This window comes from Phasianus colchicus, chromosome 11 (genome assembly GCF_987193195.1).
Source record: "Phasianus colchicus chromosome 11, bPhaCol1.hap1.1, whole genome shotgun sequence".
Taxonomy (NCBI): domain Eukaryota; kingdom Metazoa; phylum Chordata; class Aves; order Galliformes; family Phasianidae; genus Phasianus; species Phasianus colchicus.
In genome coordinates, this window is record NC_143446.1 from 7,360,428 (window position 1) to 7,380,354 (window position 19,927).

At 46.8% G+C, this 19,927-nt stretch overlaps 1 protein-coding gene across 8 annotated transcripts in view; it reads right to left on the reverse strand.

Annotated features, from left to right (window-relative positions):
• Positions 1 to 11,406: 11,406 nt before the first annotated feature.
• WNK2 (WNK lysine deficient protein kinase 2) overlaps positions 11,407 to 19,927 on the reverse strand; it is a 106,115-nt gene continuing 97,594 nt past the window's right edge. For 5 of the 8 annotated variants that reach the window (XM_090148143.1, XM_090148138.1, XM_090148140.1 and 2 more), the window contains one exon: positions 18,431 to 19,866. In XM_090148143.1, the coding sequence (XP_090004269.1) occupies positions 19,516 to 19,866 (351 nt within the window). In that variant the 3' untranslated portion in view covers positions 18,431 to 19,515. Of the gene's footprint in view, positions 12,785 to 18,427; positions 19,867 to 19,927 lie in introns of those variants that run through there. The other 3 variants (XM_090148141.1, XM_090148142.1, XM_090148144.1) reach the window with 3 other exon arrangements.

A 19,927-nucleotide genomic window follows, 5' to 3' on the forward strand; every position in this document is an offset into this window, starting at 1 on the left:
AAGGCTCATCCCTGGCACGAAGTGGATACAGGAATTTTAGATGACATGAAAAAAAAAATAAAAAACAACCAAAAAACACAATAGGAAACAGAAGGTTTTAAAGAATAGATAGAAAAACTGCTTTGCATTGTGCCAAGACATCACATGTGATAATCAGACATCACTAATTTTTGTCATAATTATGATCTGTTCTCATGCTATTCCCTTTTGCTTTGTCATTTACAGTGATCATGTGCTTATCTTTGAGCAATCTGATACTGTTCACTGCTCGGTTGCTTAGTTCTTAAAAATATTATTAGCTTTTAAAAACATTTGGAAGGTTGGCAAACTATTATCCAAGGAAATTTTTGGAGCACATCACAAATGGCAAGTGACTGAACAACTCACTCTTGATTTACTGTATTTGAAAAGGCCCTGTCCCTCTGCATTTCCTTACACAACACAGGCTGCAGCTGCCTTTTCTAATGCTGCTGCTGCTTCTCTGCTTTTTGTGGCAGGCTCTTTTACCCTTAAACAACTGGTTCAGGCATTGCCTTCACCCTCATCCTTTTCTAGTTCTTTTTCTGAGACAGTGCAACCCCTACCTCCTGCTTGCTGCCCACCTTCTTGCCCTATTGTCAGCTTCCTCCTCTAGAAGGAGGGTCTTAGTTACAGTCATGTCACTTGTTCTTCCTTTTGTGCAGCACCTGACACAGGAGAGGACACCATCTTTTTGCTTCCAGGGATGCTCGAGGCAGCTTCTACCTTCCAGGTCCTTGCCTTCCATGCTGCACTTACCTCTTTGCCTTCTTCCATTGCAGTTGGAGGAAAGAGAAGTGGGGAACAATGTCCCTGTTGTTGTCAGTTCTGTCAGTTGCTATTGAAGTACAGACTGTAGAATAGAGAGTTGCAAAAGAAAACAGGAAATAGTTCATTTGCTGGGAAACAAACAAAAAAAGGATACCAAATGCTTGTTCTTACTCTTCAAAATTATAACAGAAAAAGGGCTGAATTGGAGATAAGCAGCTCAGTCAGAATCTACCAAATGAATGAGGAGTGTCATTTTCATAGAAATATCAAACATCAAAGAACATTTCTGGTGTTAAAATGTAAACAACAGGTTGAGGTTTTGGAAAATCAAGCAGTGAACTGTTACAGTCAATATGGTAGGAATAAAATAATATTATATTTCATAAAGGGATTTCCAAGAGAGGTCGAAGTGTGCAGTTTGTTACAAATCCACAGGATGCAGTTGCCTTTCAGTTTACTGTTTTCTCAGCCAATACAAAAAGTCTCTCAAATAGAAAGATCTAGTATTTTTTTTCCAAGCTAGGAGACACCAATTTGCATCATGAAGATGTAACTAAATAGCTTGACATATTGCTTTAGGTTTGTTCAGTTCTTTCAAAGATTTCATATCACTCATCTTCTGCCTGGACTGTAAACTGTAATTTTACTTACATTATAAGAGTAACGAATTCATGAAATAGGAGATACTTAGCTGAGTACACTTTGAAGGTACATTTAAACTGACCTTCAGATTGAGCACCCAAAAACTGTGTCATCCAAAACCCATACCCACACAAGCTTTCTGTACCACACGAATATTAGCCAGCAGCATTCTGACATTCAATAAAGTCTGCAATTCTAATAATTATTGAAACTTTTCAAGGTTGTGCCTAAATAGAGGTAATTATATACCCATACCTGTATTTCAGTGTTCTTATGGTGTCTTATGGCTTGTATTGGAAGGGTGTGCCTTTAATATTCATTCATTTCCAATCCCTCTGCTGTGGGCTGGGACATCTCCCACTAGATCAGATTTCCTGATGATCCATCCAGCCTGGTCTTGAATGCCTTCAGCGATGGGGCATCCACAGCTTCTCTGGGCAACCTGTGCCAGTGCCTCACCATCTGAGGAAAGAATTTCTTCCTAACGTCTAACCCAAATCTCTTGTCATTTAGTTTAAAACAATTCCCCTTTGTTCTACCACTCTCTGCTTTGGTAAAAAGTTGGTCTCCGTCTAGTTCATAGACCTCTTTAAGAACTGGAAGGCCACAACAAAGTCTCCCTGGAGCCTCCTCCAAACAAAACAAGCCCAACTCCCTCAACCTTTCTTCATAGTCCTGTGAGCATCTTAGCGGGACTCCTCTGGACTTGCCTACCCAACAGCTCCATGTCTGTCTTGTGCTGGGTGCCCCAGACTCCTGCCACAGTCAGATGGGGAAGCAGTGGTCAGCACTACAAATTCCCAAAGATGCCCAAAGCATTAGTGATTTTCTGCCTTCAGGGATATCTATCTATTACTCAGGTCTTCCCCAATTGCAGACTTTCTCTCCTCGTGTTACTGTGAACAGTCCTCTCATCTTCAGTCTGCACTTATTCATGACTAATTTATACCCACATGATCCCAGGCTAACATTAACCTTTAACTCCTGCAGTTCTTCCTGCTTGATATTCACCCCTCAGGGTATTTATAAATAGTTACAGTCTCATGCTTAATTTGCCGTGCTAAAAAAGATGTACTGATGTTTATCATCAATGGAATCCTTCTGCAGAATCATAAGTGTGTTCCTTCATCTTGAAGATTAGCTCCAAACAGGCCCCTGCTTTGCAAAAACAGCATTCCCAGAAATTGATCCCATTTTGCTGGCAGTGAGATCTCCTCAGTGCCCCCATCACTGCGTGAATCAACATGGCGCCCGGCCCCTCACACCTGGGTGAGGCCTGGTGACACCACGCCGTTCCCGCCAAGCATTCCACCTCCACTGAGGAGGTGAGGCGGCAGCCTCCGAAACACACAGAACTGGTCCCAACTGATCCCAAAGTGTGGCTGAAAGCAGCCCCGAGGCATGGTGCATGCCTGCTGACAGCACCGGGCTGCTGAGGTTGGCCCAGCCTCAGCGGAGAGTCAGATGCATGCTATGTGAACAGCCCCTTGGCAGAAGAGAATTATTATCTTCCCCAGTTGGTGCCTCCTTCTTTGTTAACAAATACTTGGAGGGAAAAAAAAAAAAAAAGAAAAGAAAAAAAAAAGTGTTATCCTGAAGGCATCTGTCAAAGAGCTAAACCTTTGGGAGAACTTCCTTTGGTGAAGACTACACTGTGTCACCAGGTGCATCTTCCCTGCAGGCCACACACTCCCTGTCACCTTTTCCTTCCCTTCCCTCAGTTTTCCCTCTCTCCCAGCACCCACCCCTCACTGACACATGGCATTGCTGCCATGAGGAAAGGCTCCCTCACAGAGCACAGGGTGCCCCACAAGGCAGCATGGTACTGTCCTTCCCTATCCACACCACCTTGGTGGGCACTTTTCCCAGGCGAAACCTTCCCTCGTGCTGAGGAAACATTTCTACAAAACACCTACCAGTCCATTACAGAGTGATGCTCTTCTTCCATTTTTTGCTGCTTTTGTGTTCTGCAATACAATCCCATGGGTTGAACCCAGAAGTGCCTGGACCTGGTGCTTCACATGGGTAGCAAATGGCAAGATGAAGATGTCCCCGAAAAGCTAACAACCTCATTTTTATAGTTAAAGCCTATAGTGTTACTGGCCTTACAAGCATGCAGAATGGCAAACAGCAGTGCAAACAGGCTCCTCCAAAAGAAACAAGCACTCCAACTTAGGAAAACCAAATATTGAGCTCCATGAAGGGGCAGCAAAAAATTCTTCAGAAACTCTTGACATCTCTTCGAGGTAAGCTCCCTGCAACAGAGCTGCTTTTTAGATCACCATGCTGAAAATAGTAGTGACGAGAGTGTTTCTAGCCATCATTCACAGAAAGGAAAAAGAGTCTTCACTCTGAGGTATTTATAGCAGCACATTTGAATACAGGCGATTTAGTAAATTCAGAATTCTCAGTGCTGAACTTTACTGAGAAACTGACTTTGCAGAGATGAAGTTACACCTCATCAGGCTGCCTTACTTTGATAATTAGCTTACTTAAAACACAGCACTGAAAAAATTCTCTGCTTTAAGATGAAGTATTTCACGTTGTAATTGCTTTCAGCACACAGACGTCAGGCAGGAGCTCAGAGATTACAGACTGACTGCATCTGTGGGGCATCGCCCATCAGACAGCACCTCAGTGTGCGAGGTGGCTGTTGTCATTGCTTCACTGCTGGCCTATAGGAAAAGGAAAAGCAGGCATTGCAGGATGAGGCTGCACATTCGGACACAACAAGCTGCAGCAACAAGGCACTGCAACACCACTTTACTGAATTAAAAAAATAAGCATCTAAAGAAGCGGACAATAATACAACAGGCTCCCAGTTGGTGCGGGTGAACCTGCATTCCTAGCTGTACTGGTGCTGCTGTCACTATGGCTCCCAGTGCTCCATGCCCAGGGCAGGGATGGCACTCACTGGAATACTTCCATATTTCCCATTGTGGAAATCTCATTTAAGGTCTGGCCTCGTCCAGAGGCAATGAGAGGCAAAGAGATGAGTTTTATTTATTCATGCTGCCAGCCTCAGCAGTGTCCACCTAGGGCTGGGGTACAGAGGGGAAGATTTTAGTGCAGCCCATCAGCACTGCAGGTCCAGATGGCACATGCTGGTACAGTCCTGGTCCCCATGGTTCGCTGGCACCTGCCCAGGGCAGCAGAACCCCAGCACCCTCTAGCCCCAGCCCCATGCTACCCTGTGCACTGGGATGAGCTGCTGAGCACAGTTTCCCCAGCACAGTGTAACTGCAGGACAGGAAACAATTCCCACTGTGTGCTGAGGAGGAGGAGGGCTGGGGGAAAGAAGGGTGACCCTGCAACAGCACTGTTCTCCAGGGATGAGATGCCAGAGCAAGTGCATCATCGTGGAGAGATACCCAGCAAATGCAGAAACAGCTAATTTTAGCAGGAAATAGGTTTCTGTTCTGTTTCAATTTATCCTTAAATTCCCCCTTGCCCATAGCACACAAGGATGACTGCCAAGGGCAGAGCGGCAGCTGATCAGCAAACAGGGCACCAATCCGGGACACTAAATCTTCCAACTCATTCCCTGACAAAGGCAAATGCCAGGGCAACCATTCCCGTCTCACGCAGAAACCACTGGGTTCCCCTCGTTGTTCTCAGGGATTGCAAACACACTCTGTGCTTACACCCGGATTTCAACAAAAACGGGATTTCAAGAGACCATTTTTGCAGCCACGGAGGGCGTTTTGCTTGCAGCTGCCCCCACCACCCCTGGGTGCATGAGGGCAGAGTTCCCCCAAATCGTCCTGCCAGCAGTTGTACACAGCAAAGCATGAACTCAGAAACCAAACATTTTGATTGGGTTTCTGCCACGAGCTGAGCAGCGATAAGGAATGCGACCGGGTTGAAACACGCTGGCTCCCAGCTCCGGCCTCGCTGCTCAAAAGAGGTTTTCAGAGACCCTCGCAGCTTTGAGAGAACGCTTCTGGGTGATTAAATGATCACTGAACTCTGCCCACTTTCAGACGCTAAATTCATCCAAGGAGATCAAGCATAAGTCAGGTTTTTGATATTCGGAAGGACTGCAAAAATAGAGCCTATCTAACGCTGGGTATTACAAAAACAAGGCTCGGGGAAGAGGCTGTTGTTTTCAGTTTACTTAATTAGTTTATACACTGAAACTATGAATAAAAGGACTGTGCAATTGCTTTGGCTTCGGTAGTAGCCCCGCAACCATGACAACGGTGAAGCATTACTGAATCACCATGACAAAGAGCTGAGACGAGGCTGCTGCTGCAGGAAGGGAACTCGGGCCAGTCACAAGTGGTGCACGCATGGAAAGCACGGCCTGCAGGAATTGTACTTCAACGCCTGCTTCTCAGCGCTGTTTGAAAATAAAGATCTGGGAATGGGTCTCTGGCCCCTCAAAGCATCTATGGCGGTTTTCATTTGGATCATCACCTTCACTGCTGGGTAACGACGACGTTCTGCAGCTGCTGCTATCTCCTTAAAAGAAAAACAGAACTGAAAATGCATGGAGCAGAGCTCTGCTCCTGCCAATAGCAGGGAAATGCAGGCACAGTGCCAGCAGGGCCAGCCGATGGGTGTGCCAGGCCTGCGGTGTGCACCAGTCCTGCTCCAGGGACCTCAGGGCAGCACCAGCTCAGCACTAGCAGGACAGGTGCTGCTGCTGCTGCTCCAGAGGTTTGCTCACAGCGTGCTGCTCAGTGAGCTGCTGCACTTCAGCCCATGGCTGCTGGCGCTTTGCCCCATCCCGTGCTCTATGGGACACTGCTCTCAGAGTGCCTGGTGCTCCAGCATGCACACCTTTTATAAAGAAAATAAAAAAGAAAAATATATATGCTGTTTATATATAATATAAACATAATATATATATAATATAATATGCTGTTTATAAAGAAAAATGAAAAAAAAAATCACACGCTCGTTGCCCTCCATTCCCTTCCCCATCAGTCTACACTCTCATGAGAAAGAGGAAATAAGTTTGAAACCAGAGGAAGACACAAAACATTCGCATGGTACATGTTTCCACCACCACAACATGCCTTGCTGCTTTCTCCTCTTGTGGCCCCACTAAGCAGCCCCCATGCTGGTACCAGAGCCCACTCCTTGGGCAGCAAGCACAGCCCCTGCATGTGCTCCTGCTCTAGGAGAGGATGGAAGAGAGAGAAAGGAGAGTAGCACTCAAAGAGCATCTGCCCAGCACCAGGGCAGGGCAGCAGGGTGCAAGGTGAGGGCAGAGGCTTGGGGAGCTGCTCTCAGATAGGCTCAAGGTAGGGGGCAGAGGGGCTTTTAAAACTACCTGTCCTTGGGATCACTGGGCACAGTGTTATGCTCTTTCACAGAGTCTCCATCACTCCTGCTGATGGTCCATTTATTTTAGGGGACTCATCCAGTCCTTACACAGCAAACTTGCAAAGAGATGATGTCTCTGCACCAGCACAGCAGCAGTCAAACTAAACCGGCTTTCACAGCCTGCGTGGCCATCCCAGACCACAGAGGGCACGCAAAGCTGTGCTGAGGCTGCTGCCCCTGCAGCAAATGGTGTCGGCATTACAGCCAGGTGTGCTGAGCTTTATTTGGAGGGCTGAAACAATAGGAGGCATCACCCACAAATAGTTGAGGGGGGTAAGGAACTGAGCTTAGTGGCAGGAAGGCTTCCTGTCTGCAAGCATGGAGCTGGGGTGTGGGCGCTGGCTGCTTGAGGGGCCTCAGCCCCTTGGGCAGCTAAGGGCTAAGCACCCAGAGAAGCATCCAGGCAAGAGAGAGCTGCTGCCTGTTCTGTGCATGCTCAGGGAAGCTGATCTCTGCGCAGCCTCCGGAAATAAACAGCACTGCACGAGACATGCAGCCGATCCATCTTCCCTGCAGAAAGAGCTCTATGAGCCTGCAAATGTGGGTGAGGTGCTTGGGTCAGGGGAGGTAACTGAGCAGTCCTGCAGCTTGTTGAGCAGCTATGGAGCACTGCCCCATGGAAGGTCTGCTCCTGCTCTGGTGCGTTATAACACACTGTGGGACTGCAGAGATGTGGCTGCAGCAGTACCAAGGTCACGCTTGTCCTGCTCAGGGGAAACTGTGGCACCCCCACACAGCACCCATGGCTTCTGAGTGCTCCAAAACACTTTGGGCAGGTGGTGGAGCTCCTCCTGTGCTTGTACCTCTCTCACCTTCCTTGTACTGCCAGCACGCTTGCAGCATTGATACCTCTGGGCTGGAGATGGACTTCTGTAACAGCCACAACTCAAACTGAAAGAGAGTATTCAGTTTTGATTTTTTAGCAACCACATTTTCCTCTGAAGGACCATCCAGAGAGACAATCTTCAAACAATTCTGCTTGCCTAGTTTCATAATAATTGATGTTAGAACAGTGAAGAATAATGGCAGGCAGAAGCAGAAAGAAAGGCTTCTGAGCAGTTGGCTCTACCAGACTTGTGTCCCTTCACTTGCAAACACTGGTGATCAAGCAGAAACATTTTTCACATCACAGTGCTAACTGCCATCTTCCTTTCATATCATTACTCAGTGATGAACGTTCATCAGCAAAAATACCTGGAAATACATGCCTAGATTCTTAGTGCAATGCAATCACTGACTGACCTTGCACCAGCATGAGCAGAGCCAGATCTGTCCTGCTGACAGCATGGGTGCATCGGAAGATGATGCCCTCCTCCTGCTGCCTCCCTCCTCCCCTCCCCACTCCCCCAGTACCTGACAGCACCGTCAGGTACATGAAAACAAAGGTTCACTCTGCCACCAGTTGGCGGGTGTAGCACTGCTGAGCTTTCACCACTCTTATTTACAGGGTGTTTTTTAAACCAACACAGACCTCCGATTAAAAAGGACAACAAAGTCAGGTTAAGCTGGACAATAACTCCTCCAAGTGTCACGTTTAAGTGTGTGAGGACTCCTCATACACCTACATCCCAAGCACTCTCCACGTCAGCTGCTGCCAGGAGCTGCACCCACAACCAATAGCCCCAGCAGCCCAAGCTCTCACAGGCAACAGCAAATATTTGAGAATTATTTTGCTATGTTTGATGTTTTTAGCTGACTCCCAATTTCTGTGACTATGCTAACAGCCCTTGGAATCCTCGTTAAACATCTCACAGCCGCAAATATCTGCATGTGTCCCCAGCATCAAATCAGCATCTCGCCAAATTTATTCCTCCCTTTCTTTCCAGAGATTCTCCTGCTCCAAGTGCTGAAGTGCCAAGAAACTGAGGACAGAAAATAAACCATTTACACATGCTCTCAAATCTCACTGAAACTGTTTAATTCCAGAGAGGATTTGAAAACTGTTCAACATTTTTTCCCTAAGACAGTAGCAGTTAAAATACTTTTCTGCTTCAAAAATCACAGTTGCAGGAAGTTAAGCTTCATTTTTAACATTTGCAATTACTTCCCTCTATTGTCACTATATATATATATATATTTTGCTCAAATTAAACTGTGTTTCCTAGGTGCACAGTCATGCTGACACACTGAGTGTTTGCACTCCCTGCTCTGACAGCAGCAAGGGTGTCAGGGAGAAACGCAGCATCTTCCACAGCTCCTGTTGCTAAGCACCCTTGCCTACCAGCACCGTGTGTTTCTCTGGGCTCTTCTGCCTTGGAGAACTGCCCAGGCTCTGGCAACACCACTGCCCCATGGGTCACACTGGCTTTGGGGAAGGGGGGGGTACAGCCCCTGTCAGCTGCACGTGGGATCCCTAGGGCCACACAGGCCCTGACCATTCCCTGCTCTGGGCCAGGCAAGACAGCAATAGGAGGCCCAGGCTCACAGCTGCCAGTCTTCAGAGGCCTTGCACCAACCTACACCTTGCCATGCTTTACCCAGGGTGCCCAAGAGGTGATGAGCTGCTGCCAATGCAGCTCCACCCCATGAACCGCAGCCAAACAACACTTTGGTACTTACTCTGTACCTGATGAGAGGATCTCAGAGGAATTTAACATAAATCCCATTGTTCTTCTGCATACCTTAGCTAGAGTACAGAAGTGTGATTCTCCTTCATACCTGCTCCATTAGGTTTTGGGAAACCTCGGCTCTTCAGCCAATCAACCCCAAAGCCAGGCTACTTTGGCTTGCAACTACCATTTCATGTCAGCTCAGCAGTCACCACACTCCCTGTGTTTATGAGGAAGCTGTGCAGCAGCCCAGCTGCCATTTCTGCTCATCTTCACCGAGAGAGCCTTCCCAAAGCCTGGACAGCTGACATCACCAGCTACCTCTCCTGGTGGTGATTAACCTCATATTGATTAACATCTCTGAGGACGTTCCCAGGGACAGACTGAGCATATCCAGATACAATAACTCAGAAATTATTCACTGCAAATTATTCTGAGACTTCTGCAGGTCACAGGAACAGAAGCAGCAGCAGGACAACCTCTGGGAGTTTGTGTACAACTTAGCTAACCAGAAGGTGGTTTTTGCCTTAACTCCTGTACAACCCAAACCTCACAGCTACACTATTAATAGCAAAATTGCAAGAAGTTGTTGATATATTCTTAAACCCTTGTTTTACACTCAAAGGAATTTCAGAATAACTGGCAAACACCAAGAAGTCCTACTATACTGGGCATGGCTACGCCTACAGCAGATGTGCTGGACTGCTTTCATAGCACCCAGTGCCAAATGGAAGGATTTGTTTCGCTGTTCTTAGAGTTGTTTTCCCAGGAGGCAGCGCAGGCCTGTATGAGCTGGAGGGACTGGCAGGTGGCATGGAAGAACACTTCCCAAGGGTCAGCATCAGGCAGCAGCTTGCTGGCATGTGACAATGCCAGCATGGAGCCCTGGAGCTGCCCACAGAGTTGGGCCTAGCCCAGACGAAGCACCAGGAGCACTGCAAGCTCCAAAGTAACGTTGCAGGTACTCAGGACGTGTGGCAATGACCGAGCCTCAGGGCCCCACTGCAGCGAAGGCACAGCCTCCTGCTCACACCACACGTGGGGCTGCCCATGTGGGGATCCCAGCACTGCTAGGAGTGAGCTGTGCTGTCTCAGTCCTTGCTCACGTCACGGAGCTGCTGGTGCTGGCTCTGAGGCTGCCTTCTTCTGAGTTCCACTGCTAACACACAGTGCTGCACCTCACAGTGGTCCCTTCCCTTGCAACCCCAAAGTCATCAGCTGAGGCTTTATGCTTCAGCACAGTCAGCACAATATAATTCAGATTTAACTCTAAACCGTCAGGGCACACTTGTTTCTGCTTTGTGAGGAACAGGGGCCAGAGGCAGTAGGGATGGAGCAGCACCTGAGCCCACCCTGAGCAGTGCAAGCACCCTGTGCACTTCAGGCTGAGTTCAGAGCTCAGCACGAGCAGTATGTACACGGGCTGCAGCCAGGAACAGAGCAGAAGAAATGGATTAAAGGCGAATACCCTTTGCAGAAGGGGACAACAAACATGCTACATGCTACAGCTTTCAGTCCTGATACTAGCCCCCATATTTAATCTGAACACCCACAGATCGTTTTTAAAATACTTATCTGGAGATGGGGGACCCTCAGCTTCTTGAAATTGTGGCCATGAAGGAACTCAAGGGTTTGCAGAAGCAGCAGTGGGTCCAGGCATCAGAAAGGCAGGGGGAAGCCCTGGGAGGCGGTGAGCACCTGCCTTGCAGCAAGGAGCCTTCAGGGCTACTCGGGAGCAAAATGCCAGGTGGTGGCAGAGCACGGTGTTGCTGTGCTCAATGGCACAGTGCTCACCCCAGAGCAATACACCAGGCTGTGGCACTGCCACTCCACACAGAGTCACGGGACGGGGAGCACTCCATGCAGACTGGAGGGACCAGGAATGTGAAGGGAAGGAGCAGCGTGCAGCAGGCCCCTGTGCATCCCCTGCTCCAAAGGGAACAGAACCCTCCTGTGTCAGGAAAGCTGAGAGCAAGCAACACTTAACCAACAGCCCCCAGCACCTGCCTAGATCTGCTCTCAGCCAGGAGGTTGTTTCCATTTCCTTAGACACAGCAGGACAGGAGGCAACACAGAGAAACAGGACGTTAGCACAGACATCCGTTTTGCCACTTCAATTTTGGGTTTCCCAGGCATTCAGCAGCACCTTGCTTCATGGTTCCTGAGCTCGACTGTGCCAGCAGCACACCCAGACGCGGCTCACAGGCAGCCCAGAGATGCAGTGGTAAGGAAATAGTGACCAGCGGCATCAAAATAAGATTTATTATTTAGAACTGAGAGCTGGAAGAGACAAACATGGCAGATAACAACAAAACAATATGCCAGGCTCCGGATGCGAGAAGGGATGATACGGAAAGGCTCGTGGGCAACTAGAAATTCATATTTCTCCAGTACCAGAAGCAGAGTGAACAGAACATGGGGTCTGTGAACTGACCCTGCTGAGGGGAAGCCACTGAACTCTGAGTGCACGGCAGTGGGTTGGAAGAGTTTGGGGCCAGGATGCAACAGCAAAAGCAGCACTCCTGCTCCTCGGGGACTCACTAAAAGCCACTGCTCTACAAAATAAAAAAAAAGTTGAGTAGTCCTTTGTAATAAATGATTACTCATGAGATTATTGCTACAAACGGCTCTGTACATCGCCCCAGCCCAGCAGACAGCTGAAGCCTATTGTGAGTGAATCAAGGAAAAGAAATCTCCCACCACCATAATTTTAGCTTGTTGAAGGCACTTGAAAGTCTTTTAAAAATTGCTCCAATTACTGACTCGTCTGCAGAAGGATTTCAGGCTTACATTTAAAATTAGAAGTGACTTGAGAACTGTATTTAACTCTGGCAAGAAAATGCGGCCAGTCTCAAAGAAAAAGAAAGAGCTAAAAAAAAAGGTAACGACAAGTACAAAGTTACTCTCCAGTGAAGTCTCTGTAGGTTTCTTTACTTGATTTAACCAGATTTTAAGTATTCTCTTTACAAAAGAACAGCTCTGACTGCGAGAAATTCAAATGGACTTGGAACTTATCTTTTTTTTTTTTTTTAGTGGAACCTGAATACATGTGCCTAGCTTATTTTTTGGATAATCGCTTAAATTACAATTAACTGCATGAAACAAAAAGCATTTGAAAGAATGCCTCCTCCTCCTCCTCCCTCTCCTCCAGAAGCTGCTCACAGGAACCTGGCTCACAACAGAAGGGAACGATTTGGAACAAAGTCCTTTTCCCCCAAAATAATTTTCCTTTATTTTTTTTTTTTTTTTGCATAACATTTTTGTATTTCCAACTATAAATAAAAAAAGAAAATGATTAGAAAGAAGTTACAAAATTGTGTAGAATGGACCAGAACGGCACAGAATTTCTCACACACGACAAATCATTTCCCATCTTCCTCTTCCTCCTCTTTAGCTGCAGCAGGACCTGGCGCTTGGCACCGTAGCTGCGGGGGCCACGTGTCAGTCGCTGGCGATCGCATTTTCAGAATCTAAAAGACAAAATGGCCACGTGAGATCACAGACCGCAGCGTGCCTAAGACGCTTCCACGAGAGCCAGTTCAGGCACTGCATTGAGAACAGAACCCGAAATCCTCAGAGAGCATCACGTGTGTCATACTGAGAACGCGGCAGCATAAACATTCCTAAAGCCCTTTGCCAGAGGCCGCTGCAGCAGAACCAGAGCACCTCACCCATTCCTTCAGAGCAAGGCCCCCCTCTGGGGGCAAGAGGCTACGCAGAGTCCGGGGCTCACAATGGGGTTGGAAGGGAATGTACTGAGCACCAGGTGGGAGCAGCAGCTCAGGGCCACACACGTCCTGCTGGCGTGCACCCACTGCACCGTGACATCACCAGTGTCCTTCACTCTACCTCCCAGCAACACGCACAGTGGTTATTGGGTCTGCAAGCACATACATTTTTATACAGCATAAAGCTTGCCAGATTCTTCCAGAAAAAAAATGCAGTGTGTACTTCAGGGCAGAGGGAATACATGGGACAAGGGGGAAAAGCATGCTATGCAAACAGTCTGTGTTTAGCATAGCTCCTGGGGGATTCCCTGTTTTGGGCTTTGCTCTCATTAACTGCAGCCCCCGTTTTCTCCCTCCCATCTTTCTTGCTCTGTCTGTTCAAAGAAAGAATTGCTTTAAAGGAAGTAAAGCTGTCTTGGTTGCCATCCTTCCACAAGCTTCTGCTCAACATCGGTTCTGCAAATTCACCTGAACCCACCACAGTTCTCAGCATTTGGCCACTAATAACAACTAGCACTGGACACTGAAGTTCATCCAGGAAAAATGAAATGAGCCAAAATTAATGATCTCCAGGTTACAGGGAAAAAAGATAGCAACAGGACGTACCCCAACCTACACAGCAGGTCAGCCACCAAGCCAAAATGAGAGCGAGCTCTCCAGGTTCCTGGTTCTTGATAGAAACCCTCACAGATACTCAGCCCATGTCCCAGTGGACAACTTCTTAGCTTCTTATTCTGAAGGCAGCCTGAGCTTTTGGCCAAAAACTGAACTGCCCTCTCTACAGCACTGAAGAGATCACTGAATTCAGTTACACGCATTTTCTGTGTTGGAGAAAACTATGGGAAAAACTGTGCCTTGTATCTCGTAGCTGCTGACCAGAGAGAAGGAAACAAACACTAAGAAACGTGTTGTGTGTGCTATATCTGATTTGATAAACAAAAACTGAACGCTGAAGAAGTTTCTACCTTATTTACAAAGTAACTCAAAAATCCCCACCAAACTACAACACAGGAGGCCTTCATAGGGAAAAGAAAGTTCTGCCTTTTCCTGCTGCCTTATAGGAAGGCTGTCAATGGGCAACTACAGCAGTGTGCTGAATGTATGCTGCCTATCCATGGGGCACTACACCAAAGTGTACACTGAGTGTTCCTTTCTCCACAGACCTCAAAAAAAAAACCCACTACAGACTTGTCACAAGAATTCCACCATTACAGCATGTCCCTAAACAGACCAGGTCTTATTTTGTACATGGCTTCTCCACACTTAGCAAGAAAAATCTAAAGTTTAATAAGTTTGTCTATATAAAAGTGAAGGCTTGAATTATGCACCTCTAGACTTCTCATGGGGGAGTTACCTCAAGGGAGAAGCTTTACAATCAAATATAGATCCAAGCATATGTAACAGCAATCCTGACAGCAGGCTATCTGTTTGGAAGAAAAAAAAAATAAGAGAAGGGACTGCACACTTTACAACAAGAAGTTGCTGCCTCCTGGTATGAGTCTTCCAGATGAATCAGTTACAGGTCCTCTATTTACCAACACAGCTAACATCAGCACCACAGTACATCCAAGTCCCTTTGAGCAAGAAATTCTTTCACAATGCAGAACTTGTAACCTGACAGCTCCTAAAATCCGTTTTATTACGGTGCACTTCTGCAGCTTATCTGCATTAATAACAGAACACGGAGCCAGGGCCGGCACAACGCCTTCCTGCTGCACACACAGGAAAAACAGACCTTAGGAAAAAGCAAGTCCTGCTCAGGCAAACCTCACCAGCTTGTCAGCCACAACACAGTCCTCATGTGCTCAGCAGTTAGTTTCAGCAATATAGACAGGAAGATAATTGTATTTGCCAGGTTCATTCAAGAGAAACATAGCAATCAGCACAGCAGTCAGCCTGCACAAATACCCAACTGAATCTCAGCTCACATCTGCATTGGTACAGCTGCATATGCAAAAGTCAACCCCATAAACACACACACACAAAAAGAAAAAACTGACAAAAAATAACCCGTACTCGATTCAGTAAATAACCATGTCAAGAGATTCCATGTGATTATGTTTTTACCATTTTGTAAATTCAATCCTATAACAAGATAGTCACCCATCTGTGAAAATGGGACTCAACTTGTGATACTGTATGATTCTGTGGCCTCTGCAGAGATCTCAGAGATTCAGCAGGCACACCTCTGCAGCACAGCCATCGTTTCCCACAAACATCACCACAAATCAGGGATCGAGAAGGGCAGGAGAGGAACCAGGACACAAAAAACTTCACGAAGGAATTAAACAGTCACAAACTGCTGCATCTCCAAGCCACATCTCAACCACATTACTGAAACTCAGGCGGGGGGTCCTCAGCAGCAACTCAGAAAACTAAGCAGGTTTTTGCCATATTATCTAACTTCTGAGATGCCAACCTTGCTCAAAAGTCATGAAATCTTTGCCATTTTTCAGGCAGGACGAGGAAAGCAATGCTGAGGTCAAGTAATTCCAGAATAGAGACTTCTATTCAAAACTCTCCAGGGCTGACTTTCAAAGAATGAAGAAGGATGTGTTTACCACTCAAAAGTGCCCATAACAAACTCATGCTTATTGAACAATACCAACATGAACACTCTGAACGCTAAGTCTATGGGGAAAATTCTGACTGTTCTCTGAACTGAAAGCACTGCACTAGGACCACAAAAACACTTCAAAGGAAAAAGCAGCTACCGAAAAAGCCAACTTAACCTCATGAATGACACAAAGGTGTTAGTGATTTTCTTCCCCAAATATCAAATGGTGAAACCCGGATCTTGATTAAGAAGTTCATGTCAGAAATACTGGCATTTAGCACTACTGCCTCTTTCCAAAGAGGAATCAATTTGCAGGAGTGCACAGACTGCCACGCTTGGCCGGACAACCAGCCCGTTCAGTTCAAAAGCCTGTTTTTGATAACCATCAATGTCAAATATCTCAGAGAAAAATGAAAGAAGCTGTGCCAGACAGTGATGGAGGAGGGGTAGGTGTAAAGTAACACCTGAGAAATATTAACTCTAAGTTACAGAATGAAGACCACAGTTACACAAGGGCAAGTCCTTACATCAGTTGTTGAACACACCTGCCAGGGAGGCTGAGCCAGGATGAGCAAGCGAGCCTTGAAGGGTGCAGGGTCCCCTCCCATGCTGCCCTGCCAATGATGCACTCCCGACACAAGACCGGTCGCATGCCATTTCCTTACTACCAGGTGTGTGACTCAGCAGCAGGAAGTCCTCTTTCAATATCTTGTCCCTCCACCAATGCTGCAGCACCAGCCCTGCGGTGCCTCCCGCTCCAGACTAAGGCTGGATGACAGGGCTCAGCACAAAAGTTGGTTAAATCCAGCAAAATGCACAGATCACTGGGAGCCAGCCCTGCTGCCTGAGCAGAGCCGATGCCTGCTGTGAAAACACCTTTTGCTTTTCGAAGGCTTCTTAAAGCACAGGCATGTAACTGACAGTCAAGTACTTGCCCATTGGTCCTATTTAAGTGGACTTCCTATAAATACAGTTCAGTTTTTAAGAAACAAAAACTGTTTCTTAAAACACAAGAAAAACATCCAATGACCAGCACCTCCCTGGAGCAGGGCATTCTCTTTTTCCAAAGGTGCAGGCAAAGCACCTTTGTTCACATTTTTCTCGAGAAGTTGCCCCATTTGTTCCATCCCAAGTCACTTTCTTAATCACTATCAAGGCCCAAAACTCCCTTCAGCATGATCAGGGACAACAAAACATAGCTGGAAGCTCACAGCCTAAAGAACTGAAGCCAAGATGGCTACCACAAAATTCAAGTCATGAACACTGAAATGAAAGCACCAACGTCTGGCCCCACCACCAGCTAAAAAAGGCCCACATAGGAAAGCAGGCACTAAAAGCTGAAAACTTCGTTTTAAAAGAAAAAGTGAACACGATTAGCTCTGGACCAAACCTGGCACCAGGCAGCCCCATGTGCTCCCACAGCTTTGGCCATGCTTGGGTGGAAGGCTCTGATGACCAGCAGCACAAGGCTGGCAGCTGACACGCATGCAGCACCCACAGCAAAACTGCACAGGTCGGATGTGCAGAAGAAGCACAAAAGCAGAAGTACCAGACCTCTCCCTGCACAGCCCTTCCTCATTTCTACTGCAGCCTACACCGACATCAGTGACTGCCAAGAGCGTGCATGCAGCACAAACTTGTACTGGGGCCAAGTTTCTTCGATGCCCTCCCTCACATTTAAATGATGCCAGGATCATGCTAATGGGGCTTCCCTGGTACTGGCAGTGTGGGATGCGCACGGTCCAAATGCCTCATTTACCACCTACCCAACTGCAGCATTGCTGGCAGTACAAATGAGATGCTAAAGATACCATCTCTTAAAATAACCCATTTAATGTTCCGGCCCGGCCTGCTTTGCAGCAGCAGAGCACCAGAAACGCTGCAGCAGCAGCGAGGTTCTGTGGGGTGGCACTACATCACTTCTGGAGCACGAATGCACGTCTACAGCTGCAAGAGATGGGACACAGCCCTGGGCAGGCACCAAGGAGCAGCGGAAGCATCACATCTAATCCTTCGCACAGAAGGCTGGAAAACAGGCGCAGGGTTACCTGGGAGAGCGGGGAATTGACACGCTTCTGTTTTCAGAAAAACACTGGGTTTTTCACACAGTTTTCAAGCACAAAATGTTTATTTTTCTTCTTTTTAATCTATACAATTTCTTGGGGCTTTTAGTGCCACTGACTCTGTCAGTATACAGGGGATGGACTATACAACAGGCAATAGCGACAAACTGTAGGATTCAGTGCAAGCTGAAGGAAAACTGGTGTGAGAACATATTTTCCATGTTTGCTCATGAAGCATACAGACATGAATCTAAAAAACCCAAACAAATTAAAGATACATGTTACAGAGAACAGAAATCTCTTACTACAGTAAGTATTTTGCCCAGGCAGAAGACTCTGCATAATTGTCTATAAAATTCAATTCTAACTGAATTGATGGAATAATATATTCAAAGGGTACAAACAAAATAATTTAGACAGAATAATGCTCAAAGTACAATAGAACTATACAATTCACAGCTTGGCAGCACAAGACATCTCTGCCCGTCAGCAGACAGTATAGAATGTCATTGCAGTAGAGATACAGAGCAACGCGCCTTCAGGTTTGACCGCTCGTTTGGCTCCCTGTGCCTGTAGGGATGGCCCTTAGTGCCGTCCATAGAAATGGAACTTACCATCAGCAAATCAGTGTCAGTGGTTACCTTGTGCCTTTAGACTGAGAGGTGCAGATGCAGACTCTAAGCACAGTAAAAGAGGCAAAAAGCAACCCGCAAACAGGAGAGAGGTGTCCGTGCCGCCTACGGTGCAAACTTGATTAAAAAAAAAAAAAAAAAGGAAAAAAAGATTCAAATGAAAGATGGTGAGATTCCAAAACTGAAGCATTCATTGCTCACAGAGGAAAAAGGAAAAAGAATAGCTTCACATTTTTATTCCATTTCAATGTGAATACTGTTAGCACTTGAGTGGCAAAACGCGTTCTTAGCCTCTGTTGTGAAACTGAAGGCAGAGCACACACGTGTGTACTTACATGGCTCCGACAGCGACCTGCGGACGTGCTCCTGCGACCCAGATTTCCATCAGGCTTCTCACTCATGGAACACGCATAGATTTGTAATTTAACTAAATTATAAAAGCCCGGCAGGGAAAGAAAATGTAATCCAATTGGCTACTGTGGTCTGGAAGAAAGCAGTACTCGTGTGTCCGCTACAGCAGCAGGCTGCAACCTGCAGCGGCTTTACCAAAGGCTGTAAGGAACGGATTGCACTGCCCGAAGCTATTATCTGTTCTTATATACAACTCACTCTGTAAATGCTCCTATTTTAAAATGTGCATTTCACTACTCCTTGTACAAACACAATAAATTTCCATCAGTATCTCAAACAAACTTCACCTCACTGTTTTTTTTTAAAGCCTCGGAAATGAAAATTCAACACATCAATTAAAATTAAAGCATTTACAGCAGAATGAAACTGATGACGAGCTTTGACTGTAAACCTTCAATATCTTTGCAAAGAAAAAGAACTTTACTCACAAGCAATTCATAAATAAAATACACCTTTCAAATATTTTTACATCTCTTTCCAGCTGGAACTGAAAAGCTGATATTCAAGGCACTGTACTCCTGCAGGTTAGTACAATTTCTAGTCATCGATTCAAGTACATCAACTTCAAGGCTTGCAAAGTGTAAAACATCAGAACACAACATAATAAAGTGTCTTCAGCAATGACATATATGCAGATATTGCCGTAACAAACAAACGACCTGTTGCGAAACCCATCACAGTGATTGCTGGATGTGGTGTATGGCTGTGTAGGCTGGCAGGCCTGCTGAGGACCCGCGCCTCTCTGACACATATGGCATCTACAGATGGACACGAGGTCGCTGTCACCATCACCTATCAGAGCCCACTGAGCTATGTCAGTCTCACACGTGGGCCGGGCGGGTCGGCCGCGGGCTGCTGCAGTGGCACAGGATACATCTGCAAGCAAGCTTTGCTCAGAGCTGAGAAATGAGCAATGCTCTGCCCTCCTACCAGCCCCGGCCGTGCTGCCGGCCCCGACCACTGCACTCCATAAAGCGGCGTAGGGAAAACTCCTCCGTACTGACAAAGAGGCATCGCATAGGGTGTTACTGTGCCAGAAGGGGTAGTACCTGGCATAGGCACTGGCATGGATGGTGAAACTCCAGGAGTTAGCGCAGCTGACATGGGACAAGACACTGGAACAATGCACCTTTTCCCCAATCCTGTTCTTACTGAATTAACCTACAAAAAGAAAAATAAAAAAGCATGGCTATTAAGCGTCTGTCTTCCCACCCGTGGGACG